We start from the raw sequence: 21,133 nt of genomic DNA, 5'->3' as shown, positions 1-21,133 counted from the left end.
AGAAAACTCTGCTATAAAAATCTTTCTCTTGGCATCTTGTAAGCTCTGTGACTGTGGGTAGGTAATATAGCGTCCACAAGCCCTACTTCAGCCGTCTGTGTGTGGTGGACATTGAGTTCTCGGGAGGCTGTCTTTGGCCCTTGGTCATTGTCACAGCTGCCTGCTGCTGATGGGTGCTGCCCCTCTGCCCACGCCCTGGGTGGCCCGGGTGCTGAGACTCAGCCCCTGTGACCCAGGCGGAGCATCGCCGTAAATGCCTGCTGACTTGCGTGGCCTCCACAACCTGCTCCACTCACATGTCATGGAGACCACTTGTGGCTCAAGGCGGTCCAAGTGGAGCAAAGTTTATATCAATGTCCCCAACCTCGCTTGCTGTGTGATGGAGCCCTTCTGCTAGACAGATGTCATTTCAGGGAGGAATGATGACTCATCTGGTTACCATAAAATTCATTGTTTCTTACCTCTTCTTTCTATATTTAATAGCCCCAAATGGTTATCAGGAAATTGTTCCTCTTCCTATATCTTATCAGGAGGCAATCGGGGTAAGTTTGTGGAGCAGAGATGTTGTTTAGCCTAGAACATTAGATTTTAAGACCCACAAACTTTAGTATTGCCCGAAGTAAGTGCTAGACTTTTATCTACCTTTCTAGTCCAGAGAGGACCCACATAGCAGAGTGCGTGTGTGCGTGTCTGCGTGTGCGTGTGTGTATGTGTGTATGTGTGTGTGTGTGTGTGTGTGTGGCGGGGAGGAGACAACAGCATGCTTTTCACATTCATTGTTCTAGTTAAATTGAATTTTTATCCTTTGTGTTGGGATTGAGTTTATAGCAATCTAGTCGTTTAAAACACTAGATGGCTATTGTTATTAGACTACAATAGTTGAGCCAATTCCGGTAAAATTTTATTTCAGCAAAACCATTAAAACAAGTTGACCAGAAAGTTCTCTGTCCAGGAATAAAATTCTCAAGTTCTATTTGGCATACCTATTTTAATCATTATATAAGAACATTAGAATTCAACCCTGTTGGCAGTAGTATTTGGTCTGGAAAATTCCCCTAAGCTAACCCACTTAACTGCCTTTCTCTGGTACCACTGCTGGATTCTGTATTCATCAGAAGTTTTTCAGTTGCAAGGTACAGGCATGTAGGATATTCTGGGGCATTTTCTCTCTCTCTCTCTCTCTCTCTCTCTCTCTCTCTCTCTCTCTCTCTCGGATTTATTTCTAGAAAATGACTGCCAGTATCCCCAAGGTTGTGTCTTTATGGCTTCCATTTGGAAAGGAGGAAAGAGCCTCTATCTTCTGATATATCAAATATCAAGGAAGATTTATTTATTTATTTATTTATTTTTTAAAAATATATTTTATTGATTTTTTACAGAGAGGAAGGGAGAGAGATAGAGAGTTAGAAACATCGATGAGAGAGAAACATCGATCAGCTGCCTCCTGCACATCTCCCACTGGGGATATGCCCGCAACCCAGGTACATGCCCTTGACCGGAATCGAACCTGGGACCTTTCAGTCCGCAGGCCGACGCTCTATCCACTGAGCCAAACCGGTTTCGGCTCAAGGAAGATTTTAATTGGTTTCTCTTGAGTCATATGGTCATCCCAGAACCTAATACTGGCTGGTAGATGAAATACTGTGGCAAAGCATCTTGATTGGCAGGCCCACTGGGATCACATGGGCTGGGAGAGCGATGCAACCCCCAAGGAAGAGTTGCTTAACGAACAGCCACACATGTGTCTCGTACAGATAAGTGGCACTGCAAGTCCTCAGGCGGTTAGTGTTTGTTCTTTTAGTTGAAGGGGAATGGGAAGGTAAGAGTCATAAAACTGAACTGGATCCCTTTGGAAACTTTAAGCTGCACCTTTAAAATCTGTCTGAGATGAGAAGATGAGGACACACTTGAAAGGTCCCTCAGGTGGGATACATGTTATATAGACAGTCGAATAGTGGAGCATAATGGGTGACTTCTTGGAGAAAAGGCACACAATAGCACTGATGACCTGCTTTGCTTTCCCGGTAGGCTTAGATGACTGCCTGCAGCAGTACGTCCACAAGTTTGAGCGAGAGAAGATCAACGGCGAGCAGCTGCTGCGGATCGCCCATCAGGATCTTGAGGAGCTGGGTGTCACTCGAATTGGACACCAGGAGCTGGTGTTGGAGGCGGTCGACCTTCTCTGTGCACTGGTTAGTTCAGGAAAAGGTGATCTGTACCGGGGTGATGTTCTTTCGAACTTTGTTCTCATAAAACTCCATTGTTTGCCATTGAGCTTATCATTATCTTCTTTAAAAAATATTTTCATTGATTTCAGAGAGGAAAGGAGAGGGAGATAGAAACATCAATGATAAGAGAGAATCATTGATCGGCTGCCTTATGCACACCCCCTATTGGGGATTGAGACTGAAACCCGGGCATGTGTCCTGACGAGGAATGGAACCATGACTTCCTGGTTCATAGGTCGAAGCTCAACCACTGAACCACACCGGTTGGGCCATTATCTTCTTATTGATTCATTGACGTGAGCTGGAGATAATGTGAGAAGGGAAGATAAAAATCATTTTCTAGATTAAGAGTTGGCAAATGGGGCCTGTGAGTTAAATCTGATCCATGTCTATTTTTGTAAATAAAGTTTTATTGGGCCACAGCCATGCCTGTTCATTTAAGCATCGTATGTGCCTGCTTTTATGTCACACGGGCAGAGTTGAGTATTTGTAACAGGGACCATGGGTCCCCCAAAGCCTAAAATACTATCTTGCCCTTTATAGGAAAAGTGTGCCTATTACCAAAAAACTCTTTTAGTCTTATTTTTAAATCTTGTATAAAGAATAAAAAGATAGAGATAGTCCTGAAAGAAAACGTCTACTAAATTGCAACGAAAAAGGGGTTCTGATTTCCACGTCTGTTTTTGTTCCTATAGAAAGCATTTTTATTCTGCACAGGCATTCATGATATTTAAGTAGCTGAGGCCTGTGGGTGAAATAATCAACCTATCAAATGGCAGCTAAATGGGAAAAATGTGGATTTAGTTCCATTTCCCAGATGACTGGGCTTTGGCTTGACCGTGACTGAGTTCAATCCTGCCAGGTGCTGACTCTTGCATTACCCCTGTGGCCGCGGAGGTGGCTCTCGGCATGGGCTGAGAACACCGGCACGGGCATTGTGCTTGCAGACTGGCTGCCACGGGCTGGGATCCATGTCTGTCTGTCCTGGTGCCGTGGAAGGGTTTGCACAGACCGGGCCGCATGCAGGCGGGGGTAGCAGTGCCCGGAACCCGAGCCAGGGGAATATACAATGACATCACCGAGGACTGCGGGAAAGAATGTGCTGCCCAGGCCGTGGCCAGCGCGGGCCTGCGCTCCGTTGATTATATAACACGCGCTGCATCGTGCGTCTTCTTTTGCTTAAAATGGACAGAGCCTTGTCTCCTGCTCGGAGATGCGCCGAGCTCTTGTTTAGAGAAGTAACGGGGAAATTATTTGATAAATGAGCCGCCACGAGGGAGACGCCCTGGCTAAGCGGGGTGAGCGCTGGCCTGGGAGGCGGGCTCCCTGCCCTCTGACCCTGGCCCTGCTGCTCGCCCTTCACTCTGGGGTCTCCAGGGAAACGGGGGTGTCTGCTTCCCCTGTCTGTGCGGCCCCGTCCCCCTGGATGGGCCGTGGGCTAGCGTGTGTGTTTGCACTGCCCAGGAGATGTCTAAGGGCCCTACAACTGCATTTTTTTATAATACAGCGAAACATGTTTGAGTTCACTTTTATTATGCTTTCCGGGAACGATGCTGTTCAGTCTTCTCTGCTCTTTTTTTTTTTTTTTTTAATTGATTTCAGAGAGGAAGGGAGAGAGAGAGAAACATCAGTGATAAGAGAGAATCATTGATTAGCTGCCTCCTGAGCGCCCCACACTGGGGATCCAAGCACACAACCCGGACATGTGCCCTGACCGGGAATTGAACCGTGACCTCCCGGTTCATAGGTTGACGCTCAACCACTGAGCCACGCCGGCCGGGCTCGGCTCTTTTGAACCATCTCTCTCCGCTTTGTGGTGGGGCTCGCAGGCCAGGCAAACCACCTTGAACTCCGCAGTGAGAAAGGGAAGGAGGACGGGGACTGAGGCACGTTGTGTTCAGTGAGGGCAATGATAAAAAAACCAGCTGCCTCTCCTGCTTTCCCCTTTCCCTACCCCTTCAGCCATTAGACTGGAAGGAACAAAGCTGGACGCACGCCAGAACCCAAAGCTGTGTTTTATCTCCTACAATTTCCTCCTCATTTCCTTTGTAGACAAAGTTCTGACCTCAGACTCCTTCTGGACATGCTTGGTGTGCAGGGCGCTCGAGGATGCATCTGACGGAGGCTCAGGGAAGCCTCGCATGGACGTGTCATTTCTGGGCTGGGGAGGGTTTTAGAGAGTTTGACTGAAATATCATTTCGTCTTGAGATCATCTCCCTTTGAAATATTCTTATGGCAGTGAATATATTCATGATACTCTCGGTGTAACTCATTTACACCACGAATCCGTTTGCACCCTTAATCCATTTATGCCAGCCATAAATCGGCGATCATTTTTTGCCTTGAAGAATTCGTCCCCCGGGCAGTTAGTTCATGTGTGCTTACACTTGGCCCTCGTGTCATAAAAGGGGTTTTTATGTAAACGTAGTTTGGCGGATGTTGATGTTATGATGGACAGGAAATGAATAGAATTCGAGTAAGGAAAAAACAAAGCCATTAGAAAGTTTTGGAAAGAAAAGGCCATATAGAATGGATAGGAACCTAAAACAGGGAACAGCTACTGGTTAAGATTCCAAAACCCGTGAGCAGATGGCCCACAAATAGCTGGTCCTGGGGAGAGAGCGAGGAGAGAAACCGCCTTTGTGAGCATTGACCTTGGCGGGCTGGAGGGACTTAGGGGAGAGACTTGGATTATGAGACGGAATCGGGGCCACTTCCCAGGGGTGAATTCAGAGTCTGAGCCCCGTTTCCTCCTTCTACCCCAGGGCCCAGGGCAGCGGGGACAGGCTGCTTTTTCCAGTAGGGTAGCTGTTCGCCACGTGACTCTTTCAATTACGATGAAATAAAATGCAGTTCCTCAGTCGCACTAGCTACATGTCAAGTGCTCAGTAGCTCCGGTGGCTCCTGGCTACCATGTTTGGACAGTGCAGCTGGAGAACATTCTCGTTATTGGTGATAGTTCTATTGGAATATCTGGAGGGTGCGATTGAGAGTTAATAATGTGCAATTGTAACCCATTTTCTTTGCCAAATCAACCAGACCCTAGTTACCTGAAGACCAAGGCAGGGACAGATGTATTTTCTTGAGGTCGATGTAGGCTGAGAAAGTGGGTAAAGTTGGAATTAGTCATGTGTTCAGGATGCCACCTACAAGTGTGATTAAGTGAAACAGCTGTAATGCATCTACCCGCCCAGGGTGTGTCTGCACGCTCTGTACCCTTAAGATTATTCACTGGTCACCTGTTACCCACGGGGCAAAACGTTAAAAAACATTACCCTTTTCTCTGGGGAGAAATCATGCAGGGGGAATAATCTTTCCTGGCAGTTGGTTTTAACTTGATCTTTCTTATGAGCTTATTAAATGCTTTCAGGAAAACATAAAGTATATTTCTTAGGTTGTAATTTAATCGATGCAACTCAATAAACTGGTTTTGATTGTATGTCTCTGACACTCCTTAATCAAGAATGTTAGATCATGGACAGAACAAGTGGGAATGGGGAAAGAAGGTAGAAGTTGTGTTAATATCTCCCTTCCTGCCCCAGCCAGTTTGGCTCAGTGGATGAAGCATTGGCCTGCGGACTGAAGGGTCCTCGGTTGATTCTGGTCAAGGGCACATGCCTGGGTTGCAGGCTTGATCCCCAGTAGGGGGCGTGCAGGAGGCAGCCGATTGATGATTCTCATCATTGATGTTTCTCCCTCTCCCTCTCCCTCTCCCTCTCCCTCTCCCTCTCCCTCTCCCTCTCCCTCTCCCTCTCCCTCTCCCTCTCCCTCTCCCTCTCCCTCTCCCTCTCCCTCTCCCTCTCTCTTCCTCTCTGAAATCAATAAAAAATATTTTAAAAAGATTTCCCTTCCCTAGAGTGTGTACAGTGTAAGGCACTGGAAGAGTGAGCATCTGTCTGTTTTGTTTTCTCCTGTCTCGTGTGTCTCTGCCAGACCAGGAAATGGCCCGAAGGCTGACTTCGAATGGAGTGACATCTGTGTGGAGAGTTTTTAGTACACGTGTTGACTTTAGGAGGCTCGTTGCCTTTCTTGCCCAGTTTGTATTTTCTTGATACCTTACCTTCAAGCAATTTCTGAAGGAGACAGGTTTTAGGGCAAAGATTGGTGAACATAATCAAATCTGTTCTGGGAAATTATTCCTTTTCTGTCTCTCATTGTGGGGCACTGAAGCCAATACTCCTTTCCTGGTCATGTTTCTACGGTAGAAGCTCTCTTGAGCTGATACCATCAGTTTGTTTTCTTGTTACCGTGGAATGGAGTCATAGGGAAAGGAATTTCCCTGCCTTTCTTTGCTCCACCTTCCCTTTTTTTAAAAAAATATATTTTATTGATTTTTTACAGAGAGGAAGGGAGAGAGATAGAGAGTTAGAAACATTGATGAGAGAGAAACACCGATCAGCTGCCCCCTACACATCTCCTACTGGGGATGTGCCTGCAACCCAGGTACATGCCCCTGACCGGAATTGAATCTGGGACCTTTCAGTCCGCAGGCCGACGCTCTATATAGCTTCATCTATTCATCCTTCCAGTCTCATGGCTTGTTTTTTTTTGTTTGTTTTTTTTGTTTGTTTTTTTTTTGGGGGGGGGGAGAATAAAAAGAACCAGCAATTAGAGTGGAAATGAAAAGAACCAGTTAATAAGAAGCTGTTATTTTAATATCAAATGTGGTAGGTTTGTAGGAGATTGAGGTTTAAAGCTTCTTGCAACACTAACATGCATTTAATCCCCTTAGAGTTCAAGAAGTAACTGCTGTGTGTAGTAGTGAAAGTTCCCAGTAACTTATGGTGACGTTGGCATTCAGAAAGCAGGCTTTCCTGCTTTTAGTTCAGATCGCTTGCTGTGAATTGGCAGGCTGAGTAATTGACCGAATGAAGGGACAGTTCCTTTCAGCGATAGTCACCAGTCCTTTAGGCCAAGCTGTGTCATGTGGCTCTTTATCCATTTGCTTGTGAGTCCGATTCTCTGAATTGAAAGGCCATGATGCAAGTCCATCTTTTCATTTCTGTCTTCTCTGTTCAAGGACAATTTCATATGCGAGTCTCTAGAAAAGGACAGTGAGTGGAAAACGAATGAATGGAAGGTTCAGGGAGAACATTTCCGTTAATACAGAGCACTCATTTTTATTATGACATTTACAATTTATTTTTAAGGTTTGCAAGAGAGTTTTTAGTTCATGGATCTGGGAGCTTTTTTTCCTTGTATTGGTACCTAACTCTTTTTCAAGATTTCTATCTAAATTAAAAATAGACTTTTTATTCAGCTAGGAAGCAACATATATTGAAGCATCACATAAAAGCTAGTTAAAGTTTTCATTAAGGTAAAGCCTTGCTGTGATTGTTATTACCTTTGTTCATCTTGGGATGGAAAAAAAGAGCTCCCCGGTATATTTATGCTTTGTTTATCGTGATCTTAAGACATGGCTGTCCTAGGGCGGTAGAGATTGGGGCTGTGAGAGAGGAGGGGGCTAAGGGACAGCCTGAATCAGGGGGCAGAGCATTGCTCAGCCCGGGAGGGCCTGCTGGCCTCTCAGAGGGTGAGGCCTGGCTGGCTAAAGGAAGCTTCGAACACAGGAGAGAACTGGCGAGTTAACCAGGTCGTTGGTTAGAGCTGGATCTAGCATCACTGGCCACTGCCCTTTCTTCTTGTCCCGTTTTCTGCGTTATCACTTTGCTCTTCCTTGGGCAGGAGGTGTGGAAGGGGGGCATGCCGCATCGTGACCGGAAGCTTGTACCCTCAGTGCAGATGGCGCGGGTTCGAACCCCACCCCTACCACTGGTTAGCTGTGTCACTGCAGAACTTACTGAATGTCTCTGTCCCCCAGGGAAAACATCATTTCCACCGGCACAGGCTGTTTACCTGAGATGATTCTTGTCCAGCACTCAGCCCAGTTCCTGGCACAGAGGAAGTTCAGTCCTGTGGGCCATGAGATTAGTCCCAGTGGTTAAACAGTACCATGTTCTTGCCGGGGGCCACTGCTGACACAGTGTTATGTACCCCAGAAAGGTCTTCGCTTTTTGTTAAACTGATTAAACAGATGGTAATACAGAGACTCATCTCCCACCTCCTGCCAGCGTCGTCTCAGATTGATGTGGTGTTTCCTGGAATTTGTTCTTTATCAGCCAGGGAGGCGAGGCAATGTTGTCATATGAAATTGATTTTTTTTAAAAGCACCCAAGTAAGTGGGGCATCGTTCAGAAAGAACAGCGGCTAGAAGCTCCCGAGACGGAAATTACATCTCAGGTGAATTGACATTCAGTTAGTGCCGCTCTGCTTCTGGGAGAGTCTTCTCTGATGGAAACGCATCCCCGCAGGCCCTGTTTTATTGCCTGGGCTGGACACACAGTGGTGAGCTGCGCGCACAGCCCCTGCCCTCGCTGACCTGCATCCCAGTGAGGATGGCGGCAGCAAATACGCTGGTTCAGAGAGGTGACAGGTGAGGCGCCAGGGAGTGACCTGAGGGGTATTGGCAATGTCCGCAGACATTTTTGGTTGTCACAGCTAGGGAGGAGGGTGCTACTGCTCTCTAGTGAGTATCGGACAGCTGAACATCCTGCCGTGTACAGAATCCTCCTCCCACAACCCAAAGAGTCATCGGACTTTCAGTGTCAGTAGGACCCAGGTTGAGAACTCTGCTCTAGATAGTCCAGGAAGCCTCAAAGAAGAGCAGGGATGTTTGGGCTAATTTGGATGTTAGTGAGAGGGGCCTGTCCCTGCCAAGATCTGTCCAAAGAGGATTTTGAAAGAGGAACTAGCAAGAACAAAGTCCCGGAGGCAAGAGTAGGCTGGGGGAGGGACAGTGTGGCCATTCTAGGTGAGATCAGCACTATGGGCAAATGATAGAGGGCTTTGTGGCCATTGTAGGAGTTATTCAGGTTACTCCGTGTGCTTTTGAGTTAAGATGAGAGTTTGGAGACGGTTAATTGATTTTGCATTTTTCTGCTTGATTTTATTTTCCGCAGAATTATGGCCTTGAAACCGACAATATGAAGAACTTGGTTCTGAAATTGCGAGCGTCCTCCCACAACTTACAGAATTACATAAGTAGCCGGCGGAAGAGTCCAGCTTATGACGGAAACACGTCCCACAAGCCCCCCAACGAGTTCCTGACTTCTGTGGTGGAGCTCATAGGCGCGGCCAAGGCCTTGTTATCTTGGCTGGACCGGTGAGTTGCGGGTTGCTAGACGGTGCTGTGAAAGCAGGGCCCGAGGGGCACAGAGGCCTGTGCTTCGTCTTAGGAGCACGAACCATCGTCCCCTTCCTTTGCCTCCCACGGGGCCCCTGCAGGCGTGCTGGGTCAGAGGGAGGCATCCAGGTCCCCTTTGGGACTTACTGGAAAGTGACCGGCAGGGCCACATTAACCTCAGCCCAGAGAAGCGTGAAACTGTGCTAGCGTGTTTGACTGACGTCAAACATTAATGATGATTTGGCCATATGAAGGCTGTTGGTTAACTTCTGAAGGGACGTTAATTCTCTTGGCTCATTTTTAATGTATTTTTTTTTTTTTTTTTTGTCTAGCACTTCTCTCTTTCCTATTCAGACGCCCGATTTGTGTGTTTTGAGAGGAATGGTTACATAACATATAACTTAAGCCAGCCTGTTGAGGAGCTCTGCTTGTCGGCATAATGTGGGATCCCAGTGGGGTCCCCTCCCCCACCCCCACACTTTTTAAAAGAGAATATGTTTTGCCTTCTAGGGCCCCATTTACAGGGATCACGGACTTCTCAGTCACGAAGAACAAAATCATTCAGCTGTGCTTGGACCTGACCACCACAGTCCAGAAGGTCAGTGCGTCGCTGTGGCCTCCTAACCGGTTTTTCCTCCCCTCTCCCTTTTTCCTCTTCTTCACAGGGTTACGTGCAGGTATGAGGTATCATGCTTTCTCTCTCTCTCTCCGTTTCCCCCATTAGAACTGGGGAGAGATGAAAGCCTTTATATTAGAGGCATTGAGTAGATGGTTTCTGAAAATGGAACCAAACCAGCGGCCTTTACCTCAAAGATCACCTTCTCTAATTTCAGAATAGTTGAGCGAATGATCCTGCACTTTCTCTAAAATGTCTGAGCACTTAATTTTTTTTTCCAAATAGAAATTCTGGAGTAACTAAATTTCACTATAATCTTTGTTCTTAGTCTTCTTTTCGTTTTGACCGCTGGTGGTTGGGTTTACCAGTCAGGATGGATAAGCTAGGTTATGATGCGATAACAAGTAATTCCCAACCTCAGAGTGCATTTCTTGATTATCTAGATCAGTGGTTCTCAACCTCCTGGCCCTTTAAATACAGTTTCTCATGTTGTGACCCAACCATAAAATTATTTTCGTGGCTACTTCATAACTGTAGTGTTGCTACTGTTATGAATCGTAATGTAAATATCTGCTGTTGGTTGACTTCTGAAGGGACGTTAATTCTCTTGGCTCATTTTTAATGTATTTTTTTTTTTTTTTTTTTTTTGTGTAGCACTTCTCTCTTTCCTATTCAAATGCCTGATTTGTGTGTTTTGAGAGGAATGGTTACGTAACATATAATATGCAGGATGGTCTTAGGCGACCCCTGTGAAAGGATCGTTTGACTGCCAAAGGGGTTGTGACCCACAGGTTGAGAACCGCTGATCTAGATCCAAATGGGTCAGTTTGGGGAGCTGCTCCATGCTCTTCACTTGAGGACATAGGCTGGCAGAATAACCAGCATCTCCTGTTCCTTGTCCCGGGCAGAGAGACCATGGACCTCGGAGGATTGTACGCTGACGAATGTTCTCATTTGGAAACGACACGTGTCAGTTTCACTCACAACTCATGGGCCAGGCCTCGGGCCAGGAAGATTTGTATCAATCTAACTTTAACTAGTTTCTGTGACCTGAACTTTAAAATATTTCTTATTAGACCCTCAGCTCATAAGGTCACTTCTTGTCCTATTCCCTGGCACCTAGCAGACACTGTAAAATACTTTTGAATGGAGTTGAGGCTGTAAAATGTAAGGAAGAGGTTGTTCTTTTTTCACGTTTCATTTGTTTCTAAAATTCTGATTCCACATTAGTTCCCACCGCTGATTTGGCAAAAAGTAGAGCATGTGCTTTGCTCATTGCTGCCTGTGCCATGTAACAGGTGCAGTTCTGAAGGGCTAGGCGCTTCCTTTTTGTTCCTGGAACATGGGGAGTGGAGTCTGGCTTTGAGGTCCAGTCCTGGGCAGCCATTGAACTTAAGGCACATGTGACTTCACCACTTGCTTTCCAGGCCATGTTCTTAGGAGCTCAGAACTGCTGAAGTGGCTCTGAGTTTCTGCTCTGTTTTACGATGTGTAAAGTAATCTTGACAAAGCTAGTCTGATACCACTCACGGTACATTAATCACCCAGCCACTGAGTCCTGGCATTCGTGAGGGAAGACGTTTATTTCTCTGACACCTTCAGCTTTCTTTTTCTTCTCTGCTTCCCTCTCCCCACTATATTCTACCCCCTATTTTGATTTTTAAAAGAATTTACTTGTGATCAATGAAAAGGACAGTGCAAGAGTCAAAGTTAAACATTGTAATTGGCAAATGGGAACGTTTTGCTCATGAGTGTGTCAAACAATGGTTGTTGGTGCCAATTCAGTGCCAATAGGAGTCCCCAATTTGGGGTGTGGTGAAGAAGAAAAAACTATTTCGTGTAAAATAGCTCGGTTGTGATCTAGCAGGGCTGTGAGGCAGCCCTGGGGCCAGGGCCCTCTCTGGCTAGACGGCTCTGCTCTGTGTCCTGCCGGTCTGCTGCATTCTGTGCTCCCCGCTGGTCTGCTCCCCTCCTGTCCATCCAGACATCTTTGGTGTTTCAGCTCAGCCAGGGAAACAGTGTTCAGTCATTGATGGAAAGGGCAAGTGCACTCTCCTGAGCCAGAGAGGAGCTGGCTTGTATAGACAGAAGTCCCTGCCCCTGGTCTCTGATTGGTCTGTCTTCATGCAAATGAGGACTCCATATTCTCACAGTTTGATCAGTTTGCACTATCCTGATTGGTGAGAGTAAAGCTGCTCTGGTTGGTCAGAGCTGTGCGGCTTTGATTGGATGGCGAAAGCCTCAGTCCTATTGGTTGAAATAGGATTCTAGGAACTCCTGTATAAGGGCTGGCTCAGATGGCACAAACACAGTGCAGGCAGGCAGTGCGGTGCAGGCTTCTCCCTGAAGTGCCGTTTGCGTGAGAGACCCCTGTGTAGAAATGGCTGGTAGGTTCTGTTGTTTTGTTTTATTTTGTTTTAATTTGAGCCCAGTTAGCCACCAGGAGCCCTTTTTACTAGGCATCTTCTTTCTCAGCGTTCACAGGTGCCTTTGTGTTTTATTTAAAGGTTCTAGACTGTTGACTAATTCAGGCTGCCCTTGCTCTAGGGTAGGGAGAGGAGGAGAAAGTGATGACGTTGAAGGCTGAGGGGGCATTTGTTTTCAGGAGATGAATCTGCTTTGCCTAAGCAGGTTGGTGTTGGCGTTTGGACTGTTCCTTCCATAAATATTTATTGAACACTTGCTATGTGCCTACCACTCTTCTAGGCAGGAGGAATATCAATGAATAAGCAAATAAAAAAGTCCCTGACTTTATGGAACTTACAGTTTCTGGGGGGGAAAGAAAAGGAAAAGATAAATAAGCAAAAATATAAAGTTAGAGGAGTCCTTAGGAGGGAAGGTACCGGAAGTATTAGAGTGGAATCCTGTTTTAGGCATGTGGCTAGAGTAACCCTTATGGCGAGGAGGACATTTGGGAAATCCAGCCAGTGTGATGCTGCTTGTCTGGATCGAATGGTCTTACTGCATCGTCTTAGGACGATGTGTTTTCCTTAGAGCCGTACAGGTGATTGTATGAGTGATGATAACAAGATCTCCCTCTGGGAGGTTGAGGTCTGGGTCCAGTTACCTCCGGAGCAGGGCGCCCACTGAGTCTCCTCCTCACGTTCACCTGGCTTTGGGGCCTCATGACATCATGGCTTTTAAATGTCTGTTCAAATGAATGAGATAAGCTGATGTTTAAAAAAGCTGATGAGAATTTGTCTTTTAGGAGAAATTTAACCCAAATTTAAAGGATACTAGAGGTATTGTTTTGTTTGTTCGTTTGTGGTTCATTTTTTTTCTTTGTTTTCTCGTTGGTGTTCATTGAGCGTATGCTTCAGGGAAAGATAGGTTCAAACCCTGCCTCTCCCCTTAATTAGCCCTGGGACCTCAGACAAGTCACTGAAAACGTATGAGCCTCGATTTTTTCATCTGTAAAATGGAAATGCTAATATTTACCTTACCAGGTGATTTGATGAGTTTTCTATACGGTATTGTTGAGAAAAAATAAAGGGTGGGTGGGTGGGTGGGAAATTGTAATAGGAAGATAAACAGTGACCAAAATATCTTTTTAATGTATGTATATATATGTATTTGGAATATATACATGCATCCAAAAAACAATACACCAAGGACTATAGAAGCACAGTGGGGGGTTTGGGAGAAAAACTGAGTTTACCTTAGTAGGGAGAGAAGTGGAGCGAAGCCGTCCATCTATCCTCCCAAAATTGCGATGACGTGAAAACTGGAATCACAACGGCGAGATCCGGGAGGACAGTGGCTGGTGCTGAATTCCAGTGTGGAAACAATGAGACATGTAAAGCCCAAGAAAGCAGTGGAAACAAGGCTAGCCCCGAAAACAGGCGAGGAGAAAGCCAGGAGGCCGTTTACTGCGTCCTGGTTGAGAATCGGTTGTGTACTGTGTGTCTGGCACATGTTACCACGTATACTTCTCAACAGCTCTCTGAGGCCGATTTGATCGCCCCTGACTTCCAGAGAGAGACACAGAGGCCTGGGGAGGGGAAACAGACTCGCGGGCTCCTCAGGTAGAAAGAAGGCAGCAGAGGGAAGGGCGTGGAGGGAGGGGCCGCTGGTGGCTGCCCAGGCCGGGTCTCTGCCAGGCAGGCTGGCCCCGGTCCGCTGGGCCAGGTGACCGAGCCGTGTGACAGAGCTCAGCCCATTGTCTGGCTCACGAGGAGGGGACTTGGTTCCAGGACTCCCTTTTCCATTCCCCGGCCTTCGTGCCAAACAGCATGCTGTCGGGCCTGCAGCTGCTCCCGCCTGGAGGAAGGGTGTGGGGGCCCACGTGCAGGGCCGTGAAACGTGAGCCCTTCCTCACACGACTCCAGCCATTCCTCCCGCCCGTGGCCCTGCTGCCACAGGGAGAAAGCCATGCTCTTGGTGGCTTCTCGGATCCCTCAGAGGATCAAGTATGAGGAACCGTGAGGTCACACACCCACCTTGCCTCTTGGGCCCCGGAGCGTGGAGAGGCGCTCTCTGCCTGTGGGTGATTATCTCCCGGTGATGATGTGCTCATATCATGTCGGGATTTGTAGGGAAAGGCCATAAATACAAATGATTAGTTCCATTTCTGGCCTCAGAGCACAGAAGGGTTCTGTTTTTCTGGAGCTGACATTTAGTTAATGATCTGTCCTTCAGAGGGTGTTGACAGGGCATGGACCATCGTGGTAGTTAACTCGTTTCGTGCCACCCTCACATCGGAGGAGGAAAAGCGCCGTTCCGAGCTCTAATTGGTCCTCATGTTTACAGAGGCTGTTCCCGTGGTTAGAATTTATATTAGACTCACCGTGTAGAAATGCATTTCTCGGTTTCTTTTCATCTCCCTTTTCTCACTCGGCTGCTCTTTCCTGTGATTGTTTCTCACATGTGTACCAGGGAGAGACATTTTTGGAAAAATGTAAGGAGACCCTGAAAATCAGATGATGAAATCACCTAGGGTAGAAACCGGTAGCTCTTTCCATCCCCACTCCCGCGTGACCTCACATGTTGGTGATTGAAGGGAAACTGACAATTCCAGCTGAGGTGATTAACATCCTCCATGTACATCAGACAATTAGCATCTTCCCTAGAATGCCCCGGCCTGGGATTATACTTAGTGGTGCTGAAAAAACAGAAGAATGGTGCTGGCCTCCTTTTCTTCTGCATGCACGTGGCCTCCTAGCCTGGGGTCCTGGGCCGCAGCAGGGTGTAGAAACGGAGGGAGTTTCGCTTTGGCTGCTTCTGGACAGGACAATGGTGGTTCCTATAATCAGCTAACCCGCTTCATGCAGCTTCAAGTCTTTTGTTCTTAAGCTGAGTAAATAATGCTTTGCGTTCCAGCCCTTTATTTAACGTCATTAATAGCATACCTCAAGACCACATTTTTGGCACTGGGTTAAATGAATGTTTTGTTGAACCCTTCTCATCTGTTAAGGACAGAAATATCTGATGTAATCTCAGTGGTGCTTAAAATAAATGTTGGTGGCTGAGCCCTTATTTGAAAGCTATTCTTATAGGCAGGCCCAGAGCTAACGACACCTGGCTTGTTGGTCCCGTGCTAGCTGAGCCCCAGGGTCGCATTTGGGAGCCTTTGTCAGGTTTCGTGGACCTTGGCTTCTGGCTTACTCTCCGCACGGTCTGGACAGCAAGATCTCAGCCCAGTGATTTTTGTAGGTTTTTAGGTTAATTAATCAGTCAGATGGGCTCCTGGGTTGAAAAGGCCTTTGCGTCATGATTGAGCAGAGCCTTAGGAGGAGTCGAATGGCCACTCTATTCCCACTCTATCCTCTCCATCCAGGTCTTTCTTCCATCCATCCTTCTGTCCACCCAGGACTTCTCAGACTGCAGGGTCGGGGACATGTTGGGGACCATCTTAGCTGCAAGAAATATCTAGATAGCTTAAGCCAACAGTTTTAGAAAAATTTTAGTTCTTGTATTTATTTTTCATTTTTCTTCTTCCCTTCTTTAGGATTGTCTCGTAGCAGAAATGGAGGATAAAGTTCTTTCCGTAGTAAGTATACGTTCTCAAAGTTACTGCAAAATTCCCTTTCCCAAAACAGTGAGAATTACAGGAATTAAAGCAAATGCATTGTGGTCCGTTACTTCAGGATATACTTTGAAATATTGGCTTTCGGGATATGGGTCTATTCATGTAGATGGAAAGGAAAGAATAAAAGTTACTTAACAACAAGACCAACTACTGTGCAAATTCCTGTGCTGAACTTGGATATATTGTTTTTTCCTATGAACATTTCATCAGTGTGCAGTTTTACTTAAATGGATGGCTAGCCTGTTAATCAGGGTGAAACTGATCTGCCGATTTTACTTGAGGACGGTTTTGATTTAAAAAAAAAAATTCTTGGCAAAAGCCTTCTGATGCGGGGGATGTACTGTGGCTGTTTAATGGCATTTTGTAACTATTCATCATCGCTTCCTCCTTTTGACATGAGCTAGCCTGTGCTCTTTTGATAAGGCCTTGCTCCTACTGATGTTGAGGAATTTAGCAGTGAAACTGCTATAAATATATTTTCCATAAATAGGGAGGCTAAACAAATTGGAGGAATTAAAAAAGTGTCACTTGTTGGATTCTCCCCCTTGGAAAAAAAATCACTCTTTGGAATTTCCTGATTGTTTTGGTTGTTTAATTTTGAAAGGTTAGATGGATCTGATTGGAGGGAGTGACCACATGTGCCCACTATGATTTCTACACGGAGACCGTTGACTAGGGATCCTCACATTGTCTCCAGAATTTCACTCTGTCAGTGTTTAGCATTCAAAGAATGCGAGCATCACCATCGTCAAAAAAGATCATGGACCTGAATTTAAAACACAAAAACTATAAAACTCCTGGAAAAGGAACAGGAGACTCGTTCTAGGTGACCCGAGGTTTGGTGACGAGCTTTGAGGTACAACACCAAAAGCATGAACCATGGAAGACAAATTGACGACTTTAGACTTCATTAACATTTAAACCTCTGCTCCATGAAATGCAGTAAGAGAAGGAAAAGATAAGTTCCAGACCGGAAAAAATATTTTAAGAACACATATCAGATAGAGGAGTTGGATCCAAAATATACAAAGAACCCTCAAACCTCAGTAATAAGAAAACAAACAATGCAGTTAAAAAGTGGGCAAAAGATCTGAGCAGACACCTCGTCAGAAAAGATGTACGGCTGGCAAAGAAGCATCGGGAGAGATGTTCAACATCACGTCTCATCAGGGAACTGAATTAAAGCAAGACTCCACTGTACACTGAGTAGAATAACTAAAGTTCAAAACACGACAACACCAGACGGTGGCAAGAACGTGGAGCAACAGGAACCCTCACCTGTTGCTGCTGGGAATGCAACATGCTCCAGCATTTTGGGAACAGCCTGGCAGTTTCTGACAAAATTAAACATACTCTTAACCCTGTGATCTAGCAGTTGCAATTTGTAGGTATTTATCTGAAAGAATGAAACACTTATATCTACAAAGACTTGCACAGAATGTTATAGCAGCTTGGTTCATAACTGCCCAAACTTGGAAGCAACCAAGACGTCCTGCAGTAGCTGAACGGATAAACAAACTGTGGTCCATCCAGACAATTTATTGCTGAAGAGCATTTGGCAATAAAAAGCCATGAGCTCTCAAGCCACGAAGGGAGATGGAGAGACCTTAAATGCATGTTACTAAGTGAAGCCAGTCTGAGAAGGCTACATGCTGTATAATTATAACTATTTGACATTCTGGAAATGACAAAACCATGGAGACTAAAAAGACCAGTGATTGCCAGGGATTCATGATGGGGGAGGGGGAGAGAGATGACGAGGTGAAGCACAGGGGATTTTTGGGGCAGAGAAACTATTCTGTATGATATTGTCATGGTGGATACAGGATACTATACAGTTGTCAAAACCCATAGACCTGTACAGCACAAAAGAGAACCCAGTGTCAATTATGGACTTCAGTTCATCATAATCTCTCAGTATTGGTTAATCAACTGCAACAAATGTAACACTGATGCAAGATGTTAACAATATCTTGTTATTATTAATTACACTATAATGATATGACTATTGGAAACTGTGTGGAAAAGAAAGTATGGGGGAACTCTGCACTTTCTGTTGAGTTTTTCTGTAAAACGAGAACTGCTTTAAAAGACAAAACTGATGAAAATAAAACAGGTGCAGGTAAAAAGACTAGACCCTTGTCAATATTTGGTATGCAGAGAATGTGAATGATCACTAAAAAGTTACAGAGGTCTGGGAATCGATGATTCTCAGCTTGCCAGCCGGTGCCTGAGTGGCTGTAAACGAGATAATAGGAAAGCTGCCCTTTTGAGGCAGAGCTGCGAGTGGCACATTCCCACAGATGCTGATAAACATGGAGTTAAAGTGCCATGCATTCATGGAGCGGTTGTGGAAATGATTGCCGGCCAGAGCTAAAGATGATAGGCGAAGCGCATTGCTTTAAAATTCAACTCCAGATAAACCTGGTTAATGATTGAGCCTTTCCTGACACTGTGCCTCTCCAACTCTAGGTCAAGGTTTTGAATGGCATCTGTGACAAAACAATCCGCTCTACCACGGACCCTGTCATGAGCCAGTGTGCGTGCCTGGAGGAAGTCCACCTGCCGAACGTCAGACCCGGGGAAGGCCTGGTAAGCACGCCGACAGCAGTCGCACGCCGTCACGTGTGAAAGCCTTTTCATGATGCCCCCTTGCTTCCACTATCGATAGAATTCAATTAGACCGTCTCCCGTCATGTCGCTAGGAATTTGCCATCTTGACCTGTTTGGTAGGCTTTGTGGCTTCAAAGTATAAAAATAAGATCTGACTTTGGGTGGTGGGCACATGGTGCAATATACAGATTTGTAGCATCGAAATCCACACATGTTCATGTGGGCCAATCTCACCCCAATCCATTAAAGAAGTAAAATTTTAAAAATAAAAATAAATGAGGTTTAAAACTGCCCACTCAGACCTTGAAGGGATTGTCTCCACAGCGTCACTTTGAGGACTTAGCGCTGCAGGGACATAGAAAATGTTGCAGAGAGGAAGCTGGTCTCTGGGTGCAGAGGAGACTGCTTGGGAGGAATGACTTTTAAAAAAACACTCAGACATGCTTCACTGGTCATGTCTGAGCGCTGTAACACCAGGCCCCGAGAATACACACAGGCAGATGCCTCGCTACCTAGCTCAGTGCCTGGACACCTGGATTGCCCGGTCCCTGGCATGCAGCCCATGCGATTAACATGCTGAAGTTTAAGTGAAGAAACCCTGAGGCCCATTGGTGAGCTTAGAGGCTTTCGGTCAGGGTTTAACACCAGCCCGCAAATGATTTAACCTCTTTACATGGCAGTTTCCTCCTCGGTCAAAAGAGAATAATAATAACAGGGTTGTTGAAAGCGTTAAGTGAGATGATGGCTGCTGAGTGCCAGATGCTGGACACATAGTACAGGTGCAGTGCTGGTGGCTGTGGCTACTGTGGCTGCTGTGGAGGGGGAGGAGGAAGGGGAGAATGGGGAGGAGTAGGTGGAGGAGGGAGAGGAGGAGGAGGAGGGAGAGTGCCTAGCAGCTGTGTGGAGATATCAAGGCAGTCTCTGCTCTCAAGACAGAAAACCAAAAAGCAACCCAGTGTCGGCAAGCCCTCGTTCTCAGTAAGTAGAACTATGCGTGCGGAGACTGCTCGGCTTGGGAGTGAATGGTGGATTATAACAGACTGGGCAGGAAGGCTTCTTCAGGGGAGTTTACAAGTACATGAAGCGGAGAAATGGCCTGAGTGGGCAGAAATGGAGTTGCCATTTCAGACGGTAAAGTTATAGCAATGCTCTGGGCGGAGGAGTACCGCATGTGGGGAGAAGCTGCTCACTCTGAGGATGAAAGCAACCAGAAAGGAGAGGAGTGGGGAGAACCCTGAAGGTGTCATATTTGAGGAGGTTCTCATTGGAGAGGGTGTGGGTGACTGAGGAGGGCGAGTTCAGGGTCAAAATGACTTCTTGGGAGGATCTACGCTATTGTGGTTTTGATACCTATTTGAGCCACTACTCTTTGCCCAATCAACTTTCTGCTCTCTTTCCCCATCTTATAAAAGCTCATAGCCCAACCGGTGTGGCTCAGTGGTTGAGCATCAACCTGTGAACCAGAAGGTCACGGTTCGATTCCCTGTCAGAGCACATGCCCGGTTGCAGGCTCGATCCCCATCGAGGGCATGCAGCCAACCAGAGTTCTCTCTCTCATCTCTCTCTCTCTCTCTCTCTCTCTCTCTCTCTCTCTCTCTCTCTCTCCCTCCCTCCCGCCTCCCTTCCTCTCTGAAGTCAATATAATCAATAAAAGTATATTTTTTAAAAAGTTCAATGAACATTTTTTTATATCTGACATGTCAAACTGCAGAAACGTGTCCTGGATGACATGGCGAACTCACTTCTGAGTGTGCCTGGTCTGGGCTGTTAGTGGCTTGAGTAAGTCCCCGGCCACAACTGCTGATCTCAAATGTAACTGACTATATTGTGTCACCAGACAAAGAGGTGGTCAGGAGAGAACAGTCCTCGTTTGAAAGGCCTCATTCATGCTGTGGGGCTGAGAAGATTCCTTCCAAGTCCCCAGAGCTATGGCAAAATTCGGGGTGCCTGGGACCCAAGCGGCAGCATCAAAGAGATGCCGCTTCCCATTGCTTTCACGAGTGTTTCGGTTGGCGTAGCTGCCCTTCGCGGCTCTCAGGGTCGTGTTTCACAATGTTTCAGGAGGCTTAACAATGAGTATTGTTCTGCAGGGACTGCCTTTAATGTTTGATAAGCTCAAGTCCCACTTGGGGCTGTATTTCTGAATGTTAATATATCTGTGACTCCCTCTAGGGCATGTACATCAAATCGACCTACGATGGACTGCACGTGATCACTGGAACCACGGAGAACGTAAGTGCCTGTCCGTTAAATGGAAGAGCTATTGGATGTTTAAACCAATTAGACACAGAGACCCACGCTTTTCATTCAAATGTGTGTTATCTGTAGGGAGGGCGTGGGTGCCCGTGTTGCTTATTTCTGTTGCTAGTACACACTGCTTATCACCAGCTGCTGTCAATATATTATTTAAATTGCCCTTTATTGCTCTTGTTCATGTACCTTGCCCAGTTTCTACCCCCACCCC

The 21,133-nt window shown here is 46.3% G+C and overlaps 1 protein-coding gene across 3 annotated transcripts in view; it reads left to right on the top strand.

Annotated features, from left to right (window-relative positions):
• CNKSR3 (CNKSR family member 3) overlaps window positions 1-21,133 on the top strand; it is a 76,704-nt gene that overhangs the window by 39,990 nt on the left and 15,581 nt on the right. For all 3 annotated transcript variants that reach the window (XM_081094867.1, XM_081094866.1, XM_081094868.1), the window contains exons 2-7: window positions 2,029-2,192; window positions 9,189-9,391; window positions 9,923-10,010; window positions 15,976-16,017; window positions 18,529-18,648; window positions 20,842-20,901. In XM_081094867.1, the coding sequence (XP_080950993.1) occupies window positions 2,029-2,192; window positions 9,189-9,391; window positions 9,923-10,010; window positions 15,976-16,017; window positions 18,529-18,648; window positions 20,842-20,901 (677 nt within the window). The remainder of the gene's footprint in view (window positions 1-2,028; window positions 2,193-9,188; window positions 9,392-9,922; window positions 10,011-15,975; window positions 16,018-18,528; window positions 18,649-20,841; window positions 20,902-21,133) is intronic.

Source organism: Myotis nattereri (assembly GCF_964212035.1).
Source record: "Myotis nattereri genome assembly, chromosome: 6".
NCBI classification, from domain to species: Eukaryota; Metazoa; Chordata; class Mammalia; order Chiroptera; family Vespertilionidae; genus Myotis; species Myotis nattereri.
The sequence above is the reverse complement of the archived record's forward strand: the minus strand, read 5'-3'. Positions and strand labels throughout refer to the sequence as shown.